The sequence below is a fragment of the Leptonychotes weddellii genome, chromosome 3 (assembly GCF_054177405.1).
Source record: "Leptonychotes weddellii isolate Sample4059 chromosome 3, ASM5417740v2, whole genome shotgun sequence".
Lineage (NCBI taxonomy): Eukaryota > Metazoa > Chordata > Mammalia > Carnivora > Phocidae > Leptonychotes > Leptonychotes weddellii.
The window spans coordinates 62988514-63014952 of record NC_138371.1 but is presented as its reverse complement, the minus strand read 5'-3'; the positions used below and the strand labels follow the sequence as shown (position 1 = coordinate 63014952).

Genomic DNA, 26439 nt, shown 5'->3' with positions numbered 1-26439 from the left:
AGGAGAAGAAGGGAACAGGTTACCAGAATTGACCTATAAATATTTTTTAGATAACTTTCACTATTCTTAAGCCTGACATCAGACACAAAAGAACACTTTCCTTTCTCTAACTTCATTCTCCTGACCCTTTTCCTTTTATATTCTGAACCATTTCGTTCCATTGAAAGGGAGCCCATAAATGTCCCCTGAATGTTTTTGGTTCTGGACCATTCTGGCAATGGCTATTTCAAAAAAAGCAAAAGATCCAGGGAATAAGAAATATGGCTGCACATTTTAGGTAGATTCTTTTCTTAAGGGAAGCTTTTTTTTTTTTAAGATTTTATTTATTTATTTGACAGAGAGAGAGAGAGCGAGAGCAGGAACACAAGCAGGGGGAGTGGGAGAGGGAGAAGCAGGCTTCCCGCCGAGCAGGGAGCCCGATGTGGGACTCGATCCCAGGACCCTGGGACCATGACCTGAGCCGAAGGCAGACGCTTAACGACTGAGCCACCCAGGCACCCTAGGTAGATTCTTTTCTATGTTTTGAAATCTATCAAGGAATCAAGTGTTTGGGGTTATGAAAAATAATTTTGAGTCAATTAATACAGTGTGATTGGAAAACTTGTACCTAATTTTGATATGGTTGAACAGCAAAAAAAATGACCTGAAATGTTTCATGAGAAATTATATTTAAGGTTATACTTAAACAAAATAATATGAAATGCTGATGTAAAATACAACAGTTTGATGTACTTTTATGTATCACAATACATAAATTTAAATCACTTTAAATTATTACTAAATTATTATTTAGTTAACAATAAATTAATAAGACACAGGGATTATAACAATGTGGTTTTGGAGGTAAAAAAATCCACTTTGATTTCTTCTTTTTTTTAAATCTCTCAATAGTCTAAGAGTACAGTTGCTTTTCTCTAATTTTGTTACATACGTTGTGCTTAATAAACAAGCATCTTCCATTTGCTGAGTTTTCAGTTATCTTGGACTTTGATTTTTTACTCACTTTGTAGTCACAAGATGAGAAATGTAGACACTGTGTACAAACAAGAAGTTCGTGCAAAGTCAAGCTCTCAAAACCACATGCAAGACTCAGTGGCACATGGTTTAGAGCTCACACACTCCAGGATCATGTAATACAGGCATGCAGATGGGAGGAAAGAAAAGCACCTACATCATGAAAATAGAGGATGATGAAAGAGAATGACATTTTCTTTATGACAATTATCTAATGCAAACCGTATACCCATAACCTTGACCAGATTGGAGGAAGGAGCAGATAAGTGCCTTTTTGTTGGGAGGGGGAGACTGTATATAAATATTACTAGAGGTCAAGTTGTTGTTAAAGTTAAGGATTTCTATTCTGTACTTGGCCTCTTCCAGTTTATCTTCCCCAGTTCCTTGCTTTGTATTTCCTCTGCTACATCATGCAATAAAGATCAGAACTAACATTGGAAATCACTTAACAAGCTCTAAACCTGACAGATAACAAGGGTGTTCTCCACAATTTACACGAGAATTAAATTGGATATAAATACCTCCTGTTCTTACCGGTGGGTGTTGTGATTCCATGTATTAAGGTGTGAAGCAGACAGGAAAGAGATAAATCTTTCATAAGTACATTGTAAATAGGCAAGTGGTATATAAACCATATCATAGGTAATAGAGTCAAACAATGAAAGGTAAATAGTTGTCAAAAAATAGACTTTATCACAAAAATGGTCACAAAACTAGTTATATGGAGAGGGGATGTACAATAAATAATTGTTAATTACTGTTATTGAAATAATCTGGCAGTATGGAACAACAAAATTGAGTGACACGTATTTTGATTAAAAATTCTTGACACTGCTTCAGCCAACCCAGCATTAGAGAATCCCTAATAGTTTCTGAATGCTGATATCTTTGTTCAACAATAATACAGATGGAAATACATAAAATGATCCATTTGTAGGTGCTTTCTTACGAGATTAAAGTGTTATCTTAGTGATAGCAATTTATCAAATGAATTTTCACACAATAACTTTGGGATAATTAGAAATAACACATGGAATTCAGTTATGCTTTTATATGAAATGTGCTTTTCAAATTAAAATTTTTATAATGGCATGTCCTTACTTCTCAGTCCAATAAATTACACACAGCTTTGATAAACTTATCCTTATATGGCTTTCAAATTGGGCAATATTTGCAATGCCTTCTGTCCTTTGACTTCTAATTTTGAACCTTTGCTTTTTTATTAAAATATTACTGGTCAAATATAAAAATGTCAATCTAAATTGGATTGGCTCACTTATGCAAAAATTGTATTATGCTGTTCATATCATTAAATGTGAGTAGTTTTATTTTCTGAAGAATGCTTAGAAACAGGGTCTTTGCCCGGTGGAGTTGATAGATGGGAGAGCATCATATTTTTAATCTTTCTTAATAGGTCTGTGATATGCCACAGAATTTGGATGTGTCACATAATTTATCTTTAGGAATCAGTCTCTATAGCCAAACAGGTCAAAAGAATGTGTGCAATTCACCTAATAATAAAAAGTGCTCTTTAGACCATGGTCATGTTATTAGTTAGGTTGATTTTTAAAGAATTGATAGAGGTGGGAAGAATTATGAAAAGTGACTGTTGATGTTGAATTTGCTTAAAAGTTATGAAGAATTCCATATTTCCCCTTTGAAAGGAAAGATGCATTAAACCAGGTACAGTAAAAGGGCACATAGTTAATTGTTGTAAATATAGAAAAATTTGTCCTTAACAGAAACATGAAACTTCCTATGATAAAATGTTTACAGCATGCTTAAGCTCCCTAACCTCTCCTACAAATCCTCAGTGTCCTGTTTTTCTATTTTTTTTTTTTTTTAAGGAATGTTAACTTTGGATTTCTGTTTGGGGATATCATAGTGGTTGTTACTGTTTACTTGTCAAATCTTAATGCACATGGGTCCAACTATTTTTTGGGGTGCTGGCAGCTAGGACATGTGGTGAAAGCCCAAATCCTATGTTAGCAATATTCTCTCTAACTGGAAGTGGGAATTTACTACACACAGTTATATCAGTTTGCATCATGTTATAATGCCTTTGCCACACAATATAACTAGATATAGCACCATGCAATGCCATGAATTGAGAATGAGAGACTATCTCCAGGGGAGAAAATAAACATCCGAGAGGAAAACAAAAGCAAGGGGTTCAAAGCTGGTGAGACTGGTTTTCCCATTGGACTGTAGCTATAATGCCTGAGGTACTTCCATTTTGGAAAAAGGAATACATACCATGTTCATGTCAATGCCATTGGTGTATGTCCACGCGTGCTGGAAATATTCTTCAAGCCGTTGCCTCAGAGGGTTGGGAATTTGGTGAAAGCGGATGAACTCTTTTACTCGAAGCATCTGCATGTGGTACCTGGCAGTTCCCGAGTATAGTCTTTGGATAATTGCAGATACATTCCCAAAAATGCTTGCATACATTAGTGCTGGATTGGATAAAAAACAAAGTTATGGGGGAAGACTGCACTTTGGCTTTATTACATCTTGTGAGAATCTCAAGTATGTAGATGTTTTTATTATCTCAATCCAGTTGTAAGGATTTACCACTGGCCCATAGGGAAAAAAAATAAGCCAATATTGCTGTAAATTTTATAATTTTGATGACAAATCTGGAGAGGATAATCTCCTAATTCACCATGGATTCTAAATTAAAATATAAACTCAGATTGTTTACACTATCAGCCTATGATCTGGAGTATTGATTAGAGATAAAAATGCCTCTAGAATAAACATTTTCTTTGTAATATAATAAGGATGTATGTCATAGGGTTACCAAAGATATGTTTTCTGGAACTGGAGTTAAAAGGTTAATTTTTAAATTTTTAAATTGTGACATCTCTGCCTCTCAGCCTCAAACCTAACCTATTAATATTAAAAATCTATTATAAATCTTAAGATTATTTTGAATACTTTGGTTTTGCTAAAGAATGATAGATTGTTCTAAGGAACTCATAATTTCCTTAGAGTATTTATTTGTATACAATTTTTTAATCTATTAGAATTCATTTTTACAGTATTTCTACAGTATTTCTAGATGAAAAATAGATACCCCTGGCTTAGAATATGAGGATAGAATTTTATTTTTGTAGAAAAAAAACAGGATACACATTTTTCTTTCATCTGTGAGAAGAAAGAAACTGCTATAACAATCCTTGCTATACATTTCAGTACTTAGGTTGCGTACCCTTTTAAGTGGTTTCTGGCCTAATCTTTATGACTTAACATAAGTTTTTTGAGTATCTTCTCTTTCCTTTTATATTTGTATTCAGTTTGTAATTCTAAAAAAGTGCTATATTCTGTACAGAAAGTCAAATCATGATAAATGGTCTGTATTTTGATCTTTGGGCATGTGTCCAAACTGTAGAGAGAAGGTAGCGAATGTTTAAGACACTGGAACTGCTCTATCCCGAGCAGGTGGTAAAAAATGAACAGCTTAAAGTATTTGATTCAACTGAATTCAACCAACAAATCCAGCCCCCCCCCCCCCCCAGCACACACACTTTACAAACTGTTACTTCTATAAACCACTTAATCATTTTTGAAGTAGATTTTGGCCAGATTCAGGTTAAGCATTTTAAAACAACTTATCTTCCTGGTCATTTGCTTTCTTTTCCATCTTATCTTTGTCTCTTGGTTAGTATGGTCCTTGTTTACCATATATATCCCAAGTAAGAGAATGTCACAGAGAAAGGAGTGGTCCCTTGTTTTTATCTATTTAAGGGGATGAGAGTTGGGGAGATCTGTAGTGAGCCTGAATTGGGATGTGTGAAAGACAATAATTCTCAGTAAGATAGATAAGCTGTTTTGGTTGGATCTTCCACAGAAAAAAGACTTGAGCCTAATCTGAGTAAATGAAAAGTTGATTAAGAAGAGAGTTAGCAATACTTGCCTGAAACCGATTCTTGTGATTCAAGGAAATTCACGTGAAAAATGTATTTTACTCTTCCTAATTGTAGTGTTGGAAAGATTTATGCATGCTGTTATATCTCCAAAGTATCTATCATTTTTTCAGGAAGTAGTTTAGTTAGTACAGATTAAGTTAACTTGATTTAATCAGAGGGCACATAATCAATGCCAGTTATTTTACCTAAACCACATAATTACTTGGAGGAGAGTAATTATTTATTTTGTTTCATTTCCATATTGTGGTTTTATCTCCATACTGCCATAAAAATGAAACAAAACATTAGTTTGGATCATAAACAGGCATTTCTACTTGTTGACAAGATGGCAAAGTCTAGATTATAAGCATATAGTTGAATACATGAATAACATGTATTTCTCTTAGCTAATTCTATGTGATGGTTTTTTAAATTATAATGAATGCATGAATTATTTTTTCTAATTTTTTAGGAGCAACTGGAGCTAAAAGCTGTAAGCAAGATAGCAGCACAACATAATCATATTCTTTATATATCACTTACTTAATGCCCATCAATTGGCATAAAATATGAGTCAAAAGCAAGATGGCAGACTATATAAGGATATTTCTCTCCTCAACTCAATAGGGACCTTTCCTCAATAGGGAGTTCTAATTTCATCAAATGGTTTGTTTTAGGTTTAGATATTATAGAAATAAAGCAGGTATATCCTAAAACTTCTTTTAGCACACCACCCCCAAAATCTGATATGCTAACCGAACTAATGAATTTAGTTGGTCATTAGGCATTAGCTGAAATGTGCCTACAGAACAAATACACTTGTTTTCTACCTATTACACAAACTTTTAAAAAGTTTTAACTTAGAAAATTAGATGTTTTAAGCATGTAATTACAAATAATAAAATAAATCTGTCTTGTACAGCTCAATTAATTTTGACAAACGTATACACTGCTACAAACACAATCAAGATATGGAACACTTCCATCACCCCAAAAGATTCCCTTGTGTTTGTTGGCTGCCTACACACTCACTTTAGAACCTACACAATCACTGAGCTCCAATGTATGTCATTACAGATTAGTTTGCATTCCCTAGGTTTTCATATAAATGGAATCATAATGTATATATTAATTTGTGTCTGACTTCTTTTGTTCAACGTCTTTGAAATTAATTCTGTTGTATGTATCAATAATTTGTTCTTTTTTTTTTCACTCTGGTTTGCATTGCATGGCTCTACCAGCTTATTTCTTCTGTTGACAGAAATCCCACTGTTTCTAGGTTTTGGCTATTATGAATAAAACTGCCATGAACATCTGTGTACAAGTCTTTGTGTGGGCACATATTTCCATTTCCCTTTAAACACCTAGGACTGGAAATGTGTGGTATGTATAACTTTATAAGAAACTGCTAGACTGTTTCTCAAACTTGTGTCAATTTATACTCCCTCCAGCAATTATAGTAATGTCAATTGTTCCCGACTCAACAGCTGGTATTACCAGTCTTTGATTTTAACCTTGTAGTGGGCGTGTAATATCTAACTTGAGTTTTCATTTGCATTTCCTGATGACTAATGACATCTTTTCCTGTACTTATTGGCCATTCATATATCTTGAAATGTCTATTTAAATCTTTTGCTCATTTTTAAAATCGAGTTGTCTTTTATTATAGAATTGTAAGAAATTATATATTCTGGATACAAGTCTTTTTTTTTTTAGATCTAAGTATTGAGAATATTTTCTTCTAGTCTATTACTTGCTTGTTCCTTTTCTTAACAGTGTCCTTTGAAAAGTTAAAGTTACTAATTTTGATGAAATCCAATTTATCAATTTCTCTTGTATGGCTCAGGATTTTTTGTTTGTTTCACTTTTGGTAATTTGTATCATTCAAAGAACTTTTCTATCACATCTAAATTGTCATACTTATTATAATAATTTGTAATGTTATTTTATTATTCTTTTAATATCTTTATAATGGGTAGTAATATCTCTCCTTTCATGTAAGACATTGGTAACTTAAGTCTTTTGTCTCATCAGTCTAACTGGAAGACTGGCTCTTTTAAAGAGCCAGAATATACTCCTATTAATTTTCTCTAATGTTTGTATGATTTATATTTTATTAACTTTTGCTCTTATCTCTATTTCTTCTATTTATATGTTTAGTTTGCTTGTCTTAAAATAGAAGCTTAGATCTTTGATTTTAGACCTTTCTTTTTAAATAAAAACACTTAAAGCTACACGTTTCTCTCTGAGCATGTTTTTAGCTGTCTCACACATTTTGATACATTTTATTTTCATTTTCATTCATTTAAAATATTTTCTAATTTTCCATGTGATTTTTTCTTTGAACCATAGGTTATTTGGAGGTGTGTTACCTACTTTCTTTCCAAATATCTATGTCTATCACTTTTTCTTTTCTTTCCTTTTCATTTCTTTTCTTTCTTTTCTTTCTCTCTTGCCAATTTCTGGTTTCTCTTATGGTCAGAGATATACTCTGTATGATTCAATAATTTTAAGTTTGTTGAGATTTCTTTTTGGTTCAGAATATGACCTGTGTTGGGGCACATGGGTGGCTCAGTTGGTTAAGTGTCTGCCTTCAGCTCAGGTCATGATCCTAGGGTCCGGGGATCAAGCCCTGCATTAGGTTCCCTGCTCAGTGGGGAGCCTGCTTCTCCCTCTCCTTCTGCTTGTACTCTGTCTCTGTCAAATCAATAAATAAAATCGTAAAAAAAAAAAAAAAGGATATTACCTGTCTTGAAGATTTGATCTGTAGTCCAGCATATGGTCTATCTTTGGTGAATGTCCCACATACACTAAAAAAGAATGTGTATCCTGCTGGTATTCTATAATTGCCAGTATGTCAAGTTAATTGATAGTATCATTCAAGTCTTTTATCTCTACTGATTTTCTGTCTGCTTATTCTACGAAACAGAGGGAGGAGTGTTAATTGCTAACTGTAACTGTAGATTTGTCTTGTGAATTTGTCTATTTCTCATTTAGGTTTGGTCAGTCTTTGGTTAATGTAATTGCTCTGTAATTGGGTGTCTACACACTTAAGACTGTGGTGTCTACTTTGTCTCTGGTAATAGTCCTTGTCCTCAAGTCTTCTTTGAAATCAATACTGCTCCTTACATTTTCTCATAATTAGTGATTGTATGTACATCGTTTCCATTTTTTTTTAACCTGTCTCTTTATATTTTAAGTGTTTTCTTTAGACAAAGTATGGTTGAAACTTTTTTCAAAACAGTCTGACAATTTCTGCAGTTCAATGAGAATTTAGCTCACTTACATTTAATGGAATTATAAATGTGGCTGTGTTTAAATCTACCATTTTGCTATTTGTTTTCTCTGGGTTCCCATTTCTCTTATTTCCTACCTGTTGATTTTATTAATTTGATTATTTAATTTCATCTTCCCTATTGGCTTGTTAGCTGTGCTGTAGGAATTACAGTGTGCATTTTTAACGTATCACTCTGTACCTTAAATAATACAATATCTCTTCATGGATAATGTAGGAATCTTGTAACAATATACTTCTATTCCCCCTTCCCATTTTTATACTATTAATGCCACATTTTTAATTCTACATATGTTATAAAACCTAAAATTCATTCTCCTGATTTTTGCTTTAAAAACTATTTTTGAAGATATTTAAAAATGAGAAAAAAATCTTTTAAACGTATCTACATATTAACCATTTTTAGTGTTCTTCATTTGTTTTTCTGGATCCAAATTTTCATCTTAATAACATTTTTTTTTCACCTGAAAAACTTTATTATTTCTTATACTCTGCTTATGATGAGTTATGTCAGGTTTTGTTTGTCTGTCACTTTTGAAGAATAGATTAATTGAACCAATATTTCTGTGTTGACAGATTTTGTTTTTATTTCAGCACTTTAAAGATTTTATTACATTGTCTTCTGGTTTGCATTGTTTCTAATAAGAAATATGTTCTCAACCAGATATTTTTCCTCTGTACATGATGTGTCCTATTTCTCCCCTCTCTGGTAACTTTAAGACTTCTTCTCTTTATCATTAGTTTTCAGTAATTTGAGTATGGTGTGCTTTAGTGTGTGTGTGTGTGTGCGTGTGTGTTTAACCTGTTTAGGATTCACTAAACTTCTTGGATCTGTGGTTTATAGCTTTTATCAATTTTGGAAAAATTTCAGCCATTTAAAAATTTTTTTTTTCTGGTTCCCTTCCCAATTTTCTGGGAGTCCACATACACATTTGTTAAAGTGCGTGGTATTGTCTGCTAGTTTCATTATATCTGTCAATTCTGGTTCTGGGCTTTTGTTTGCTTTATTAAGATATAATTGACATACAATGTTATATTAGTTTCAGAAGTACAACATAGTGATTTGATATTTGTATACAGTCAGAAATGATCATCACAATAAGTCTAGTTAATATCCATCACTATACATAGTCACAGAATTTTTTTCTTGTGATGAGGACTTTTAAGATTAAAAAAAAGATTTACTTCTAGCAACTTTCAAATATACAATACAGTATTATTAACTATAATCACCATACTGTACATTACATCCCTATTTACTTATTTATTTATTTATTTAATAACTGGAAATTTGTACCTTTGATTCCTTCACCTATTTTGCCTACCCCTCACCCCCAGCCTCTGGTAACCACCCATTTGTTCTCTGGATCTATGAGCTTGGTTATTTTTATTTGTTTGTGTTTTGTTTTGTTTTGTTTTGTTTTGTTTTGTTTAGATTTTACATATAAGTAAGATTATAGGGCATTTGTCTTTTTCTGACTTACTTCACTTAGCACATAATGCCCTCAAGGTCCATCTATGTTGTCACAAATGGCAAGATTTCATTCTTTTTTTTTCTTTTTATGGCTGAATAATATTCCATTGTATGTATATGTTACATCTTCTTTATTGATTCTGTGTTAAAATTTTTTTTGCTTCATTATTGGTTACATTTTCTTGTTTCTTAACATATCTCTTAATTTTTTAATGGATGATGGACATTGTGAATTTAACATGTTCACTGCTGGATATAAATCTTCGATATTGTTCTTGCACACAGTTAAAATACTTGTAGATCAGTCTGTTCCTTTTGAGGCTTACTTTTTAAGCTTTGTTAGGGATAGACTAACCCTAGTACTATGGCACCATTTTTCTGAAATTTTTAATGAATACCTTTGATATTCAATGAGGGCTTTTCACTCTACTGACAGGGACTTGAATATTTTTAATACATGTGTGATCTCTGGAAATTGTTCAATTTACGGTATTTCTGGTATTTATTTGACAGGCCTTGAGTTTTCCCTTATGCATTTGTGACTTAGTATTAATCAGTAGATCCAAGGAGATACCTCTGCATATTTCTGGAGCTTTTCTCTACCATAGCTGCCTCTTCTCTGGTTGTCTGTCTTGCAAATTTTAGCACTTAAAGCCACCATGACCTCTGATCTTGTTTTCTTAACTCAATGGGACCACTGGTGTCAGCTTTTGTTGCTTCTCCTTCCCATGTGGTCCAGAAAGTGACTCCAGGCAGAAGGCTGAAGATATCATGGGGCCCATCTTGTTTGCTTTCCTTCTTCAGGGATCAAAATTCCCTACTATCTGTTTTCCAATGTCTGAAAACAAGTGCCTTCTGTATTCTGTTCAGTTTTCTGTTATTTTCAAAAATTTTGTGGGAATATGGTAAATTTTCAGTTATTCCATTATGGCTAAAAGCAGAAATCCAGTAACTTTTTTTTACATGCTATAAAACAAGAAATTCTCCCAAGATGTTTGTCAAGAAGGTAAGAGATGGAATACATTTACCTTCATTTACTGGATAATGTATTTTTAAAATTAAATGTGTATATTATAATATTTGAACAAAAATACAAACTTGTATAACACATAGATATGAATATATGAGCATATATTCACACTTATTTAATAGCTGATTAAATTTTCCTTTATTTTTTGTCTTGAACTGTGTATACTTTTAAAATGAATTCTCTGGTCACTGTTCTCTGTACACAGTCAGCAGTACAACTGGTAACTGTCTTTGCAAACAGCAGCTTTTAAAATGTATCTACAGGGGCGCCTGGGTGGCTCAGTTGGTTAAGCGACTGCCTTCGGCTCAGGTCATGATCCTGGAGTCCCGGGATCGAGTCCCGCGTCGGGCTCCCTGCTCAGTGGGGAGTCTGCCTCTCCCTCTGACCCTCCCCCCTCTCATGTACTCCCTCTCTCTCATTCTCTCTCTCTCAAATAAAAATAAATAAAATCTTTAAAAAAATAAAAAAATAAAAAAAAATAAAATGTATCTACAGACATTTGAGTTGTTTGCATTTAGTTAGATGATACCTTTTAACGTTTATTTTTTAGTTTCCTAGAATTGTATTGTTGTAAGAGAGATGATAGATCTCTTTGTTTTTTACAACTTGGTGTCAAATATTTCTTTTAGAATGAAGATTGGTTTTAAAGAAGCTTAGGGATGATAAGAGAGTTTAACCTGATAACTAGACTATATAAACTATAACTAGTATTAGTACATATACAATATTTTACATTATATTTTTAGATATTGTGTTTTATTTTAGGCTTAAATCAGGCCACCCACAGATCTAAGGAGTATACATTTAGTGTAGAAATATAACTAAACAAAGACAACCAAATCATTTTTTTTTTTAAAGATTTTATTTATTTGACAGAGACACAGCGAGAGAGGGAACACAAGCAGGGGGAGTGGGAGAGGGAGAAGCAGGTTTCCCGCGGAGCAGGGAGCCCGAAGTGGGGCTGGATCCCAGGACCCTGGGACCATGACCTGAGCCGAAGGCAGACGCTTAACGACTGAGCCACCCAGGCGCCCCCACAACCAAATCATTTTCTAACACAGTTGATCTGAATGGAAATATCATGTGTAGATGCATCGATATACATGAAATGGCTAAGCACATTTTGGAGCATTCTTATTAAGTTTTGAGTCTTAATTTGACCTTTTTTCTTTATTTGTAGCATAACAGGTGATGATAGAACTCTCCAGGAAGGGGTGCCTGGGTGGCTCAGTCGTTAAGTGTCTGCCTTCAGCTCAGGTCATGATCCCAGGGTCCTGGGATGGAGCCCCACATCGGGCTCCCTGCTTGGCAGGAAGTCTGCTTCTCCCTCTCCCACTCCCTCTGCTTGTGTTCCCTCTCTCGCTGTGTGTCTCTCTGTCAAAATAAATAAATAAAATCTTAAAAAAAAAAGAACTCTCCAGGAATACTTATAATTTTTTTCCTGTGTGACACTGAGCTCTACATAATTCCCTTTTGATTAAGGTTTGTAGAACCAAGTCCATTATTCAATAAAGTATATTATGTGGAATGTGGTTCTATCTTACTCTACTCAGTTAACTAGAGTGTTTTCTCTTTTTCTAAAAGATGAAAAATAGCTGCAGAAAACAAGTATCCTTAAAGAATCAATAGAAATAGCCTTGTGCTATGTTTAAGAAGGAAGGAAAGAAGGAAAATAGGAAGAAAGAAAGAAGGAAGGAGAAAAGACTGCCAATTATCCTGATTTAGGGATTAGAGATTGGGTATAGACCCAAATAAAGAACTGAGTTTTCCTTAATTTAAAATAATTCATATGATAAACAGTACTATGTATTTAACATTATCCTTACAAGTGATGGGAATTCCTAAGTGGTTAGCAGGTTAGAGAATTCTTTCTAGCAATTTCTAAGTTTCAAGATGCAGGTTCTGTTTTATTTATTAAAAGTGTGTGTGTGTATATATATATATATATATATATATATATATATATATATATATATAAAGTATATATATTTCTACACAGGTGTTTAATTAGGAACAAACTTTTAAAAATTTTCTTAATTTGCTACCTATTTCACTAAAATTGATAATCACTATAAGGTATTTACTAGCAGTTATAATCACAGAGTGGTTGGGACTGTGTTTGTTCTGAGAGATTCAATCTCTCTGGAATGAATTTTTCTGTTTCCTAGTAGGTTCCTTTTCCATTTCTTTCTGGGTGCAAGGCTACTTCAGTGTTTATAGCCCAGACTTAGCCTGAATCTGTACAATATCTTAAAAGTTATTTCAATATAATGCTATTTGCCTATACAAATCTTACTAAAATAATAATACTAAAACTTATATATGAAAAATATATTTTAAATATAATGAACAATAAACCGGGTGAATTGATTTAAATTTCATAAATAAAACTTATCTAAGTACACTTCATTAGTCAATATGCTGTTTAAAATAAACTCTGGATCTATTTTCAGATCTGTACACCATCTAGGGATGATGCCCTTTTTTAAGCTTTAAAAATCCATTATGGATTTGTCAGTTGCTGCTTGGTGTCACAGCAGTTATCTCCGCAGTATGATTTTTAAAAATATTAAAACATCTTTAGTTTAATGCAAAATTTTTTTGTTTCTTATTCCAAAAACATACCTCTTAATGATGTTAATGTCATCACCCCATTACAAGGTAAAGAGCAATCACTTAAGTTTTGGCATAATATCATAGGGAAAGGAATTTTTAGTCAATAAGTGGTGAAAAATACATATATATATATTTATTTGTGTATATATCTATCTATAAATACAGATATATAAAATATGTATTTCTATTCTATATATTTTATATACAAATACATTTTTTCTTTTTAGAAACATATATATATCTATCTAGTAATGTAAACTAATCTTTCCCATTCTAATCTGGCCTCAGCTTAAAATAGAAAATAACAACTACCAATGTTTTTACAGCAGCAGAAGTGAACTACAAGTCTCAATTCCAGAATCACAAGATCCATGTCACTCCAGTTTTATGTTTGTGGTTTTCTGAGGTGCTGAAAGTCCTTTGGTATCTCCCTTTCACAGAGAGAATCAGGTTTCATAGAATATAATACCCATATATGTAATTCCATTATCTTTACAGTTTTCTATAATTTTTTCTTTGCCTTATTTGGAATTGTCTATAGATATCAATTTTATGATATTTTATCCTAATAGATAACAAAAGAGAAAGCTACTTACAGCCAATCAACATGACACAGATTGAAAAGATTTTCTCCGAATTGGTGTTAGGAGACACATTTCCGAATCCTACACTGGTTAAACTGCTGAAGGTAAAATAAAGTGCTGTGACGTATTTGTCTTTAATGGATGGTCCAGAACTTGAATCACTGTCATTGTATCGTTTCCCAATTTGTTGTCCTAAGGAATCCAACCATCCAATTTTGTCTGTCAGGTAGGGCCTTTCTACATTCCCAATTGCGTACCAAATGCAAGCCAGCCAGTGAGCTATCAGGGCAAATATGCACATTAAGAGCATTAGGACGGCAGCGCCATATTCTGAATATCGATCAAGCTTTCGGGCAACTCGCACAAGACGAAGGAGTCGAGCTGTCTTCAAAAGACCAATCAATGTTGTTGTCTGTGGAAATAAATGTGTATGGTCAGAAACAGTTGCCAAACAATTCCGTGTAAGTTCCTGTGAAGCGAAGTAGGTAGAAAGAGGTTAAAACAATATGGTAGCATTGAGGATAAATGCATATTTGAATTAAGTATTAAGGTTAGTTTTTTTTTTTAATTTTACATCTGCTTTGGAAAATACTTTGAAAGTCTGTGGTACATTAATTCACTATCTTGACATGCAAGACTCATGGGACAGAGACTCCATCTGTCTAGTTTTATGTTCTAACCAAGTGCCTTGAAGATGATAAATACTCAGTAAATCAATTATTCACCAATAAACATTGCTGTGTGTTGTGTGCCTAGCAAGTGCCACACACTGGGATTATAGTGTTGAGCAGGCAGACATGATCACTTTTGTAACAGAAAGAGACATTTACTTACTAAACAAAATGCCTTTTCTAATGAGGAGTGATTGTAATCTTAAGTGTCACTGTCTTTTAGTGAGAGAGAGATATTTTTTTAAAGAAACAAACAATAAGCTCATCTCAGAGTGAAAAGTGTGATACTGATAATAAAACAGAGTGGTATGATAAAGGGTGTTGGGGGGGTGACTTTATAAGGAAAGACCAAAGAAGATCTTGCTGAGGAGCTGACGTTAGAGTTGAGAGAGACCCGCATACTGAGAAGAGCCAGGCAAGCAGGTCATTGGGAGACTTATCAGATGATTGTATGCATGCGTTATGCACTATATTTAAATTCATCTTTCCTTTCTAAATGTGCTAAGTTGATGAATTGTTTCTTGATGTCCCAATGATATGATGTATTTTTCTTTGGGGTGTGATATGTGTAACTAATTGCATGATTATTACTGACCAGGTATCTAATGATAGGACACTTCTATATAATAACAGGATACTTAACTGGTTGTTTGGATTTGAAATCTGATAAGTACAAATTACAAGTTCATTTCTCAGGGTTCCTAAATAATGTCAGCTGTAAGTACTATATAATTCACAGGGCATATAATTATTCCATAGTTACATGGTGTTTACCAATCAATTATTGAGTCATTTTATGTGTTCATTGTTGGTGTTTATTTTGCAGAGTATATCCAACTGTATTAAGAACACTTATATTTTAGGGCGCCTGGGTGGCTCAGTTGGTTAAGTTACTGCCTTCGGCTCAGGTCATGATCCTGGAGTCCCGGGATCGAGTCCCGCATCAGGCTCCCTGCTCGACAGGGAGTCTGCTTCCCCCTCTGACCCTCCTCCCTCTCATGCTCTCTGTCTCTCATTCTCTCTCTCGCAAATAAATAAATAAAATCTTTTAAAAAAAAAGAACACTTATATTTTAATTAAAAAAATAGCACATGTCATAGTTATCGCCCTCTATCTATTCATATTGACTTGATGGGAAAAAAGCACTAAATATTAAGAAAAATAGTTTCATTAATATTCTATAATAAGTGTTGTAGTTTCTTTCTTTCTTCCTTCCTTTCTTTTCTTTCTTTCTTTCTTTCCTTCCTTCCTTCCTTCCTTCCTTCCTTCCTTCCTTCTTTCTTTTTCTTTCTTTCTTTCTTTTCTTTCTTTCTTTCTTTCTTTCTTTCTTTCTTTCTTTCTTTCTTTCTTTCTTTCTTTCTTTCTTTCTTTCTTTCTCTCTCTCTCTTTCTTCTTTTTCTTGTGCCAGAGTGGTTACTAGGAGAAGGGGAGATCCTTCGGTCTCCTCTGAATTCTTTTCAGTTTGTATTGTAAGCTTCTAGAGGTGAGAGGAGATTATGCAGTTAGGATGTGCATATCACATTTGGACTCTGGTCTTTACTCATTATGGGATGTGTGGAGAAGTGGGTCTTCCTTGTTTCCAATGTTGAGTTACTAATTTTTAAGGTGGAATAAAGAAAATAGTATTTTTTTTTCTTCACAAATGTAAAGAGTGTATCTCTTCTCATGAATAAATGGAGAGTTTAAGTTAGTATAAGGTAGTTCTCTGGAAGAAAAGTCAACTTTCCATCATTTGAATTATCAACATTTTAACTGATGAGCTATTTTTTTTTTAAATTTAGTTGGTTCTTCTTTTTTGTTTCAAGTTTTTATTTAAATTCTAGTTAGTTAACATATAGTGTAATATTGGTTTCAGGAGCAGAATTTAGTGATTTATCACTTACATATAACACCCAGTGCTCATCACAACAAGTGCCCTCCTTAATCCCCATCACCCATTGAGCCCATCCCCCACCCACCTCCCCTCCAGAAACCCTCAGCTTTTTCTCTATAGTTAATAGTCTCTTATGGTTTGCCTCCCTCTCTCTCTCTCTTTCTTTTTACTTCCTTTCCCTATGTTCATCTATTTTGCTTCTTAAATTCCACAGATGAGTGAAATTTGTCTTTGACTTATTTTGCTTAGCATAATACACTCTAGCTCCACCCATACTGTTGCAAATGGCAAGATTTCACTCTTATTGATGACTGAGTAATATTCCACTGTATATATATACCACTTCTTCTTTATCCATTCATCAATTGATGGATGTTTGGCCTCTTTCCATAATTTGGCTATTGTTGATAGTGCTGCTATAAACATCTTGGTGCATGTGCCCTTTCAAATCAGTATTTTTGTGTCCTTTGGGTAAGTACCTAGTATTAAAATTGATGGGTTGTAGGATAGTTCTATTTTTAACTTTTTGAGGAACCTCCATACTGTTTTCCAGAGTGGCTGCACCAGTTTGCATTCCCACCAATGCATCCTTGTCAACATCTTTTGTTTCCTGTGTTGTTGATTTTAGCCATTTTGACAGGTGTGAGGTGGTACCTTATTGTAGTTTTGATTTGTATTTCCCTGATGATGAGTGTTATTGAGCATGTTTTCATATGTCTGTCTTAGCTGATCAGTTATATGTTAGGACTTTGGAACAAACAAATGGATGTATGAATTCTGCATCCATACCAGTCTGTCATCGTGGAAGAGTTGTTTATTTAATTTCTAAACCTCAAAATTTTCATCTGTAAATGGGTATAATAATACCTCCTCACAGGGTTGTAGATAATGCCCTGTAAATACTAGCTTTTTGTGTTATTTAAATATCCCATGTGCTTTAGTTTCCATCAGTAAGCAGGCCCATTATATTGTGAAATGGATTGATAGAACTTAACACATTTTCCAAATGCACCACTTTGATAGCTAGAATTCCACCTGAAGGCTTTTCAACACTGGCCTTTTGGCCTCCTCAGGAAATGGCAGGAATTTTAAAGACAAGAGCCTCATCTAGATGCACTGGCTGCTTGGATTTCAGTAACAGGAATAGCCCTAGTTCAATGTGTCTCTTTCTACACTTCACAGCTTCAGTTTGTGTGTTTATTTTTTTCTCCTTGCTCTGTTACCTATTTACTTGTGTTGAGAAATCAGAACTATTTGAAGATTATTGTTCAAAACTTTTTATCTTTGAAAGAAAATTTCTCTCTGAACCTCAAAATAAATGAAATATAATAAAATTCTCTAGGGTATTTGGTTAATGAAGTGAAATGCTTCAAGACAAATGAGATGTTTTAATAACATATTTTGATAATAAGTACTAACGACTCTTCTGGCAGCCAAGATAGTAAAACAAAAATGATGTTATGAAAAAAAGGAAAAAGAATCAATCTGCTGTGTAAGCCACCTCCCTCCTTTTTCCCTCCCTTCAAAAAAACACTGGTTGTTTCTTCTAGCATTATATCAAAAAGATGTAAAACCTAGGTGATAGTAAGTTCTCTAAGCAGATAAATGAATATAATTTATATAATAACACATAAGTAACATCTTTTCTGTAAAAAAATGTTTAAGAAATATAGCACATGATGAAGTCTCAACCCAATTGACATTATTCCTACAAAATAATTGCAGTTGTAGAGAGGGAAGGAGAGAAAGAGAGGAAAAGGGGAAGGGAGAGGGAGGGAAGGAAAGAAAGGCAGAGGGAGAGAAAAGGGGAAGAAATTACTAAACAGTTGTTTTACCTTTCAGTTGCTTCATAAGGTTGAGTGAAAATTGATTTCAACAGTCAAAGCCATTCTTTTGTGATTCCATAACATATACCCAAGCATAACTACATATGTTGTTTGACAATGTAACAAATGACTTGATCTTATTTTTAGTGTTGTCAAGATGCTGCTAACACACCTGGGCATTCATCCTTAGCTACTGTTGCCTACAAGATCCGCATATCTTGTAGATGACACTTAAGATTGCAATACCTCTTTTCTTCTTCTTTAAATATCTCTTTAAAGATTTAAAGTGTTTTGCCCATGTTACACAAAGAGAAAAGCGATTGCACCAAAATCTCAGAGAGAGTAGCCTAAAGAATGAACAATCTCCTCTTGCTGATTTGTTGGAGACTATTAGTCCCCATTGTTTAGTTCAATGTACTCTCTCTGTATTATGTGCAAATAAAAAATGGGACCAACAACTACCTTAGTTGTGTTAACATCAAAACTTGGCTAAGTAGAATGTTTTCAGGATACACGTTTCTCTCACAATGTATCTAATTTCATGTAATACTCAGACATATTATGTAAATCTATTTTTGTGGGTTTTTTTCCAATTTTTGAAAATAGAAATAAAACTATCTCTTTTTTTTTAAAGATTTTATTTATTTATTTGACAGAGAGAGACACAGCGAGAGAGGGAACACAAGCAGGGGGAGCGGGAGAGGAGAAGCAGGCTTCCCGCAGAGCAGGGAGCCCGATGCGGGGCTCGATCCCAGGACCCTGAGACCATGACCTGAGCCGAAGGCAGACGCTTAACGACTGAGCCACCCAGGCGCCCAGAAATAAAACTATCTTTTAACCTATTGCAATAATTTAAAAAAATAGTAGAGGTAAAAAATTTTCTTAGATGTTATTTCTTAACTTGTTACCGGTATTAGAAAAAATATTGTCTGTTTATTATTACTTTTGGTAGACTAAAAAAGCATAAGAGCTCCCAAGACTTATGTGTGATTATGAATTACAAACACATCATAATAATAAAGAATATGGAGAAAGAGGTGAGCTACTTGGCAGTAGATTGAAGCAAGGCACTTTGTTTTGTTGGTTCTGTTCATAAACTGTAGCAAAGGAGACATAATGAATTCTAAGAAGCCCTGGCTCTGCCTTATCAGTACCTATGTCATTTCAGACCTGAACTCCTTTAACTGTGATTGAATGATACTGCAAACTCTTTTTGCCTGAATGCCACGGTAAAGAAAGAATACTTATTTAAAACTTTTATTTTTAATGTATTTTGTCAGAACTTTTTAAATGTAAAATGACTCTTCGCTTGGCAATTCAAATTATTCAGATTTCTGGGTGGCTGAAGCATATCATCCAATTTCAAATTTTAAAAAATGTACCCATATGCATAGTTTATTAAAGCCCTAGATACTTTCAGGGTGCCTGGGTGGCTCAGTCTGTTAAGTGTCTGCCTTCGGCTCAGGTCATGATCCTGGAGTCCTGGGATCAAGCCCCACATCAGGCTCCCCTGTGCAGCGGGGAGTCTGCTTCTCCCTCTTCTTCTGGCCTCTCCCCTGGCATGTGCTTTTTCTCTCTCTCAAATAAATAAATAAAAATTTAAAAAATAAAGCCTTAGATATTTTCTTATACTGAGGTAGAAGTTAGTTTTCTTTATTAAATATGACTTTCTTAACTAAACTTTAGTTTAATAAAAATATATACTCTAAACAAATTGCAATTTTGAAAACACGTAGGATACCAGTACCAGACCCAGACTCAAGAAGACCATGTGATTTTTTTTTCCTAGATATTTTACAGTAGATGAGGTAATATCCTTTCTTAGTGGAAGTGGAATTCTTTCTAAAGGCCTGAAATTAGAACAGGGGATTTCTTACTATTATCAAACAATTCTCTTCTCAAGACTATATGTAGCTACAGTTGAACTGAGAAAACCTCATCAATAAGAGAAAATATTATGCTCAATAAGTTTTCAAAATAATTTTTCAAAATAATTTTTAAGTAAGCATTTTTAAGAATCTTACATGTAAAATACTTTATTTCAGAGGTTTACTGTCCAAAACTTTTGCCTGTAGTAAATGGATAGAATTATTCTTTTATAAATGGGGAAATATAAGTATGTGATCTTCAGTTTTGTCTACAGGATTGAAAGAATGAATCATCACTGAAAATTTCGACTTAATCCATCATTCTGTTCTGTTTGTCAAGAAATATTTGGGTACATGTGGGGAGTTTTGAACACTTAGTAATGCATTTCATAACTCTACACTCATGTTTTGCTTTATATTTTATTTCAATTCCCTCTAAGCTCTGGTGCTTGTATATACCATTCCATGAATTACTTACCCAATAAAACTTAATAATATTGAAACTAGTTTTGAGTTCTTTGTTCAGCTTGAGTCACACTTTTTTCAATATTTCTAAGGACACATTCACTGATACAATAAAAAAACCATATTTTGATTATGTAAAAAACCTTAAGGAAATCACCTAGCTTATCCTTTCTTTATTCATACCAAACCTCACAAATTCCTCCACAAACAGGCTTTCAAACACAAGATTTTACAACCTCCCTGTGAAACTCACTCCAATATTTAAGAACCTTTACTGTCAAGATGCGTTTATTTTTATTTTGTTTATAATTAACATTCTATTTTGCTGCAATTTGAACTCACTTTCCCTTTCTTTAGTTACAATAACATGAAAAACTGGTCATCAAATTATTTTAAATAGTAGGAAGCAAATGTTACAATGAATAAAAAGCTATCGATGTTATATTTTTAAAATGGGAATTTGACTTGTTTTGAGAAATATTTCACCAAAAATTGGACCTTATGTCATCTCTAGCAAATTGTAGACAATAGATCCCATATACATGATGAAAAAATGATCAACTTAATGCAAAACATATTTTTTTGATGAAATGTTCTTATATTTCCTTGGTTCAAAAATAATTTCATTGGGGATCCTGTGTCTCTCACTTGTCATACTGCAGATTTTTTGGAGGCATGACCAACAGCCTCAAATACAAGCCAATGGAGACATCTGTCTTAACTCTCGAGAACTATCTAAATGGACACACAGTCACTCTATGGGTAGAAATATATTATGTATGCAGTTCTTCAAAATGTATTTTGTTATTTGAATTTGACCATAAATATGTCTAATGTTTTAACAATTCACTTTTTTTATTTTATTATGTTATGTTAATCACCATACATTACATTAGTTTATCATGTGACTTTATTTTTATCTTTTATTATGTTATGTTAATCACGATACATTAAATCATTAGTTTTTGATGTAGTGTTCTATGATTCATTGTTTGCATATAACACCCAGTGCTCCATGCAATACGTGCCTTCCTTAATACCCATCACCAGGCTAACCCATCCCCCCACCCCCCTCCCCTCTAGAACCCTCAGTTTGTTTCTCAGAGTCCATAGTGTCTCATGGTTCATCTTCCCCTCCGATTTCCGCCCCCCTTCATTTTTCCCTTCCTGCTATCTTCTTCTTTTTTTTTTAGCAATTCACATCTAACAAACTAATGGCAACTGCTGTAGAGATCAGGTTCAGAAAGAATTCTGACAAGGTGACCAGAATTTCTATACAGATGCTTGTTAAGTTTTCCCTTGTATCCATTCGATGATACATCTAACAGACTAATGAAACAAACATATCAATGTGAACAGAAACTCCTCTTTTCTATTAAAACTTTCCCTCGAAGAGCACTGTATATACCTAGGTTTCAAAGACCTTGCCTGTATTCAGGATTCATGAAAAATAACAGTAAAATGGGAATGGAGAGAGGTCCACAAAGGAAGTAATTAATCAACAAACCTCACTAATTTTCAGGAGAAGAAGAGGTTAATGAAGTGTGTAGCTAAAGAGAATGCTCTAGATTCTAACAGTTGATATATTTGAAAGTAAGATTTTCCACAGATAAACAAAATATGGGAAAACTTGAGGGAGATAATGGAAAGTTGACTTTTGGAGACAGAGTCAATAATGTTCTCTCGCATCAGTGATATTGAGATAACTATGGATGGCATGATATTTGATGATGCAAAAATTAAGAAATAGAGAATTCTTTCCTTCCTTGGTCGTTCTGGATGGCGTTAACATCAGGACGATACTAATGTCATAGGCAAGCCTAGTTATTGTCAGTATTCCTTTCTTTTTTTTTTTTTAAGGATTTTATTTATTTATTAGAGAGAGTGAGAGAGCAGGGGTAGGAGGTAGGGGCAGAGGGAGACAGAGAAGCAGATCCCCTCTGAGCAGAGAGCCCAATGATGCAGGGCTCGATCCCAGGACACTGAGATCATAATCTGGGTGGAAATCAGGAGTCAGATGCTTAACAGACTGAGACACTCAGGCGCTCCTTTCTTCAACATATTTTTTTTAAAACATTTTAGAAGATTCTCTAGTTATTAGTAGGAGATTTACATTTACTTAAGTCAAAAAGTTAAATGACTGTTTTGAAAAAGTGAGCAATTCTGCTCATATAACGGCTTTAGAAAAAAATGTATATGCCAAGCTATACTCAACATTGCTAGGATGTATGTTTTATAGCTAAAATAATATAGATCCAAAATTCAAATAGGTTTCCTTCTTCAGAGTTGAATGTAAATAAAAACTGAGATGTTACAGTATCTTACCATTTAGAGAAATTGGCAAGGAAGTCATTTGACATTAACAAAATTGTTTTCTCTAAGGTCATCTGAGATGCTGTGATGCATAGAAGAAACATTTTAATAATTCAGTTAGAATTAAGTGATGATGAAATCATGACTGTCCTTATATTTAGTTTAAAACCACTGCTTTACTTGATTATTTATGTCTTTATTTTGTAGAAATGTTCACCCATGAGCACATGGACTTCCTCTTTGTTCCAGATAAGGCCACCAGATCTTGGATATCTAAACAGCAGAAATTCCTGCCACTTTTAAAAATGCAGGTTTCAAGGCTTTACTTTAGACCTACCAATTATGAATCTCCAAACTCTTTTGGGAGCTCCACACTGAAATCCGTGCATAGTCCTGAGGTAGAAGCACTGATCTAAACCAATCTTTGCCATGATTATATCTAATTTATAATTTAATGGATCTCAGTTCTTTTTCTTATACTCACGTATGTATCTTTTTAGTTGCTCATGGAGTCCCTGACTTGCCTATATGCCATCTGTACTCGGATGACTGATCAGTGCCTCAAACTTCACGTGGCCCAAACAGAAATTTCTCCCCCATAATGCACCTTTTTCTCCCCAGGTTTTTCCCATCTGGATAAATGAACGGCCACCTACTAAAGTCACTTCAGGACCTCCATCCTCCAAAATATTTCAAACGAGAAGAAAGAAATAACAAAATCTTTGAACCATCATTAATTCTGCTTTGTTTCTTACTCCTCCAACAATATTTAATCTATCAACAAGCCCTCACAGCTCCCCTCTACGATATTCCAGATATATCTCTATCTCCTCACCTCTATTGCCACCATGTGGTCCAAGCTGTTGCTGTTTTGTTCCTGCTACATTATAGCAAAAGCTCTAAGTCCTTCCCCTGCTTCTAACCCTGACTAAATTGTCTGCAGACATCAGCCATGAGGTCTTTAAAACCGTCCATTAGATCATACTGTTCTGATTCGGAAGGCTCCACTGCAGCCAGAATAAACCCCAAATGTCACTGTTGCGCACAGTTTGGTCCCTGTCTCTGCATCCTCCTATCTTAGCACTCAACTCCCAACTCACTATGGTTCAGCCTAGCTTCCACTGGTCTTCTTTCTGTTCTAACACACCAAGCTTGTTCCCCACTTGGGCCATTTTCACTAGTGTTTTCTTTTGCTTTAAATGCTCTGCATGTATTTTCATGAGGCTAGTTTTTTTCCGGTCAAGTCTCAACTCAAATGGCACTTCCCCCCAAATCGTTCCTAATCTCCTCCTCCAAGTTAGCCACCTGCGGAAGTCATTCTGCACCACATGGCTTTTTCTTGTCAGCTCATGAACTTCTTAAGGGGGAAAAACAAAAACAAAAACAGTAACTCTTTCCTTCACCATATGTAACCTTCCAGTACTGCCTTCCCCCTGCTGCCTTTTATTACTAAGATTCTAGCAAGAAGGGGCCCTACTTGCTTCCTATTAATTTCTGAAGCCACTTCAGTTTGGCTGTGGCCAATATCTCATCTAATCGACAGCAACGCATAGTGAACTGACACACCCAGTGATTTATTTCCGGTCTTCATCCTACTTTATGTCTTTACAGTATTTGACACCATCTTCCTGAATTTTTCCTTCCTTCCCAGTACAGTGAGGCAAGTAGAAGTCCTATAATGCCTACAGCAGTCTCCAACAGCAAAAAAATTATCTGTGTCCTATATAATTTTTCAATGCCCCACAGTCATTTGTATTGGCAAAACCCAAACTTATTTATTGAGCTTCAATGCTGGGTTTTACATATAAACAGATGTTCACTTTTGCATGTTTTAATATTCATTAAAATATCCAGGAATTTAACTACTTTGTAAACTGAGAGATAATTCACTTGTTTAGTTTGGACCTTCACTAAGAATTGTTTACTGTTCCAGAAAATTGTATCTTCAGTGACAGCAAGTCCTGTGGTATTGTATACTGTGTGTATACAGCATGGCTATGTCAGTCCACTGTTGTTGTTATCCCAGTCATGAGATTTCTAGGTGTGTGTAAATATTAATATATGTGTATGTATACATATCTACCTGTATGTGTGTATGCATACACATGTATACCCATGTAAGCACATACATATATATTCAACCCTTATGTTAAAATGAAAATATAAAATAAACTAATATTCAACTTACTATTGAGTTTATTGCTCAAATATGGACCTCCTCATTATAACTAGGTACAAACATCTGATAATTTCATTATATCATTTAACGTAGACATGCCTAGAGCATTTATATATTCAACTAGGTATTTTATTATGAACACATTTCTTTTATTTCTTCTTTATATTAAGGGCAGGCATTATATATTATATTTATGAAATTATGTGTATAAAAAGGCTATACTATTTATGACTTTTATTTAACAATAATAAAAGGGGCTTTATAAAATATTTGTTATATTGGGTCTGATAGGACTGGGAACCAACACCTTGTAACTCCATGCTTCTAATGGGCTTCCCCTTTAACTGGCATGACTTTCTTACCCCTTCTACCTGAAAAACATCCACTCGTATTCAAGAACCCTCCCTTGCATGCTCACGTGTCCCCCTGTACATGGTGCTATTAAGGCATTTATCAGATAGTATTCTCTCTGCTCCTCTGCTCTTCTCCTTTGTATACTGTGAGTTCCCAGACAGTGGGGTCCTTGTCTTACTCTTTTTTGTAAACGCAGAGTCTAGCATGTTGGCAGTAGTTGGTTCTCAATAAATGCTTACAGAATGAATGAACCTACTCGAGTAGAGGTTACCACAGCACTTTCTGGAAATGGCAAAATGAGTTAAGTCAATTCTCATTAAAATTTGTAAAAAAAGGGTGCCTGGGTGGCTCAGTTGGTTAAGCGACTGCCTTCGGCTCAGGTCATGATCCTGGAGTCCCGGGATTGAGTCCCACGTCGGGCTCCCTGCTCAGCAGGGAGTCTCCTTCTCTCTCTGACCCTCCCCCCTCTCATGCTCTCTCTCTATCTCATTCTCTCTCTCAAATAAATAAATAAAATCTTTAAAAAAAAATTTGTAAAAAAAATTACATGAAACTCCAACTGGTATAGTAGACACGGTCGAGCTAATCCTTTATAGTAGAGGTGGATGGCTCTGAGTCTTATCAATCTGTCCTGATGTCAACTCTTGAGGGCCTCTGAACTCAGGCCAACTCTCTCAGTCACCTCTATGATACTACAGTTTGAAAAACATTGCACTGGATAATCTCTCATCAGAGTGATGTCTAGCTTAATGATTTTAGGATTTGCCATTTAGTTTTGGGTCAAAAATCCCAAAAAGTTTTCTTTTTTCATATTCATGTGATGAAACTTCCCAAATTAGTTCCTTTGAATATAAGATCTCTTTTTTTCTAGAAGCATTTTTCTTTTTTTGCCAGAAACAAAAATAGAAGCTAAGTATTTTTGATACTTTTACTACATGACATTATACACTTTTGGAAAAGTATCAT

At 34.3% G+C, this 26439-nt stretch overlaps 1 protein-coding gene across 1 annotated transcript in view; it reads right to left on the bottom strand.

Annotated features, from left to right (window-relative positions):
- Positions 1 to 26439, bottom strand: part of LOC102743819 (voltage-gated inwardly rectifying potassium channel KCNH7) — a 74337-nt gene that overhangs the window by 41465 nt on the left and 6433 nt on the right. The window contains exons 3-4 of the mRNA XM_081815477.1: positions 13937 to 14336; positions 3271 to 3470 (exon numbers count right to left, since the gene is read on the bottom strand). Coding sequence (XP_081671603.1) covers positions 3271 to 3470; positions 13937 to 14336 — 600 coding nt within the window. The remainder of the gene's footprint in view (positions 1 to 3270; positions 3471 to 13936; positions 14337 to 26439) is intronic.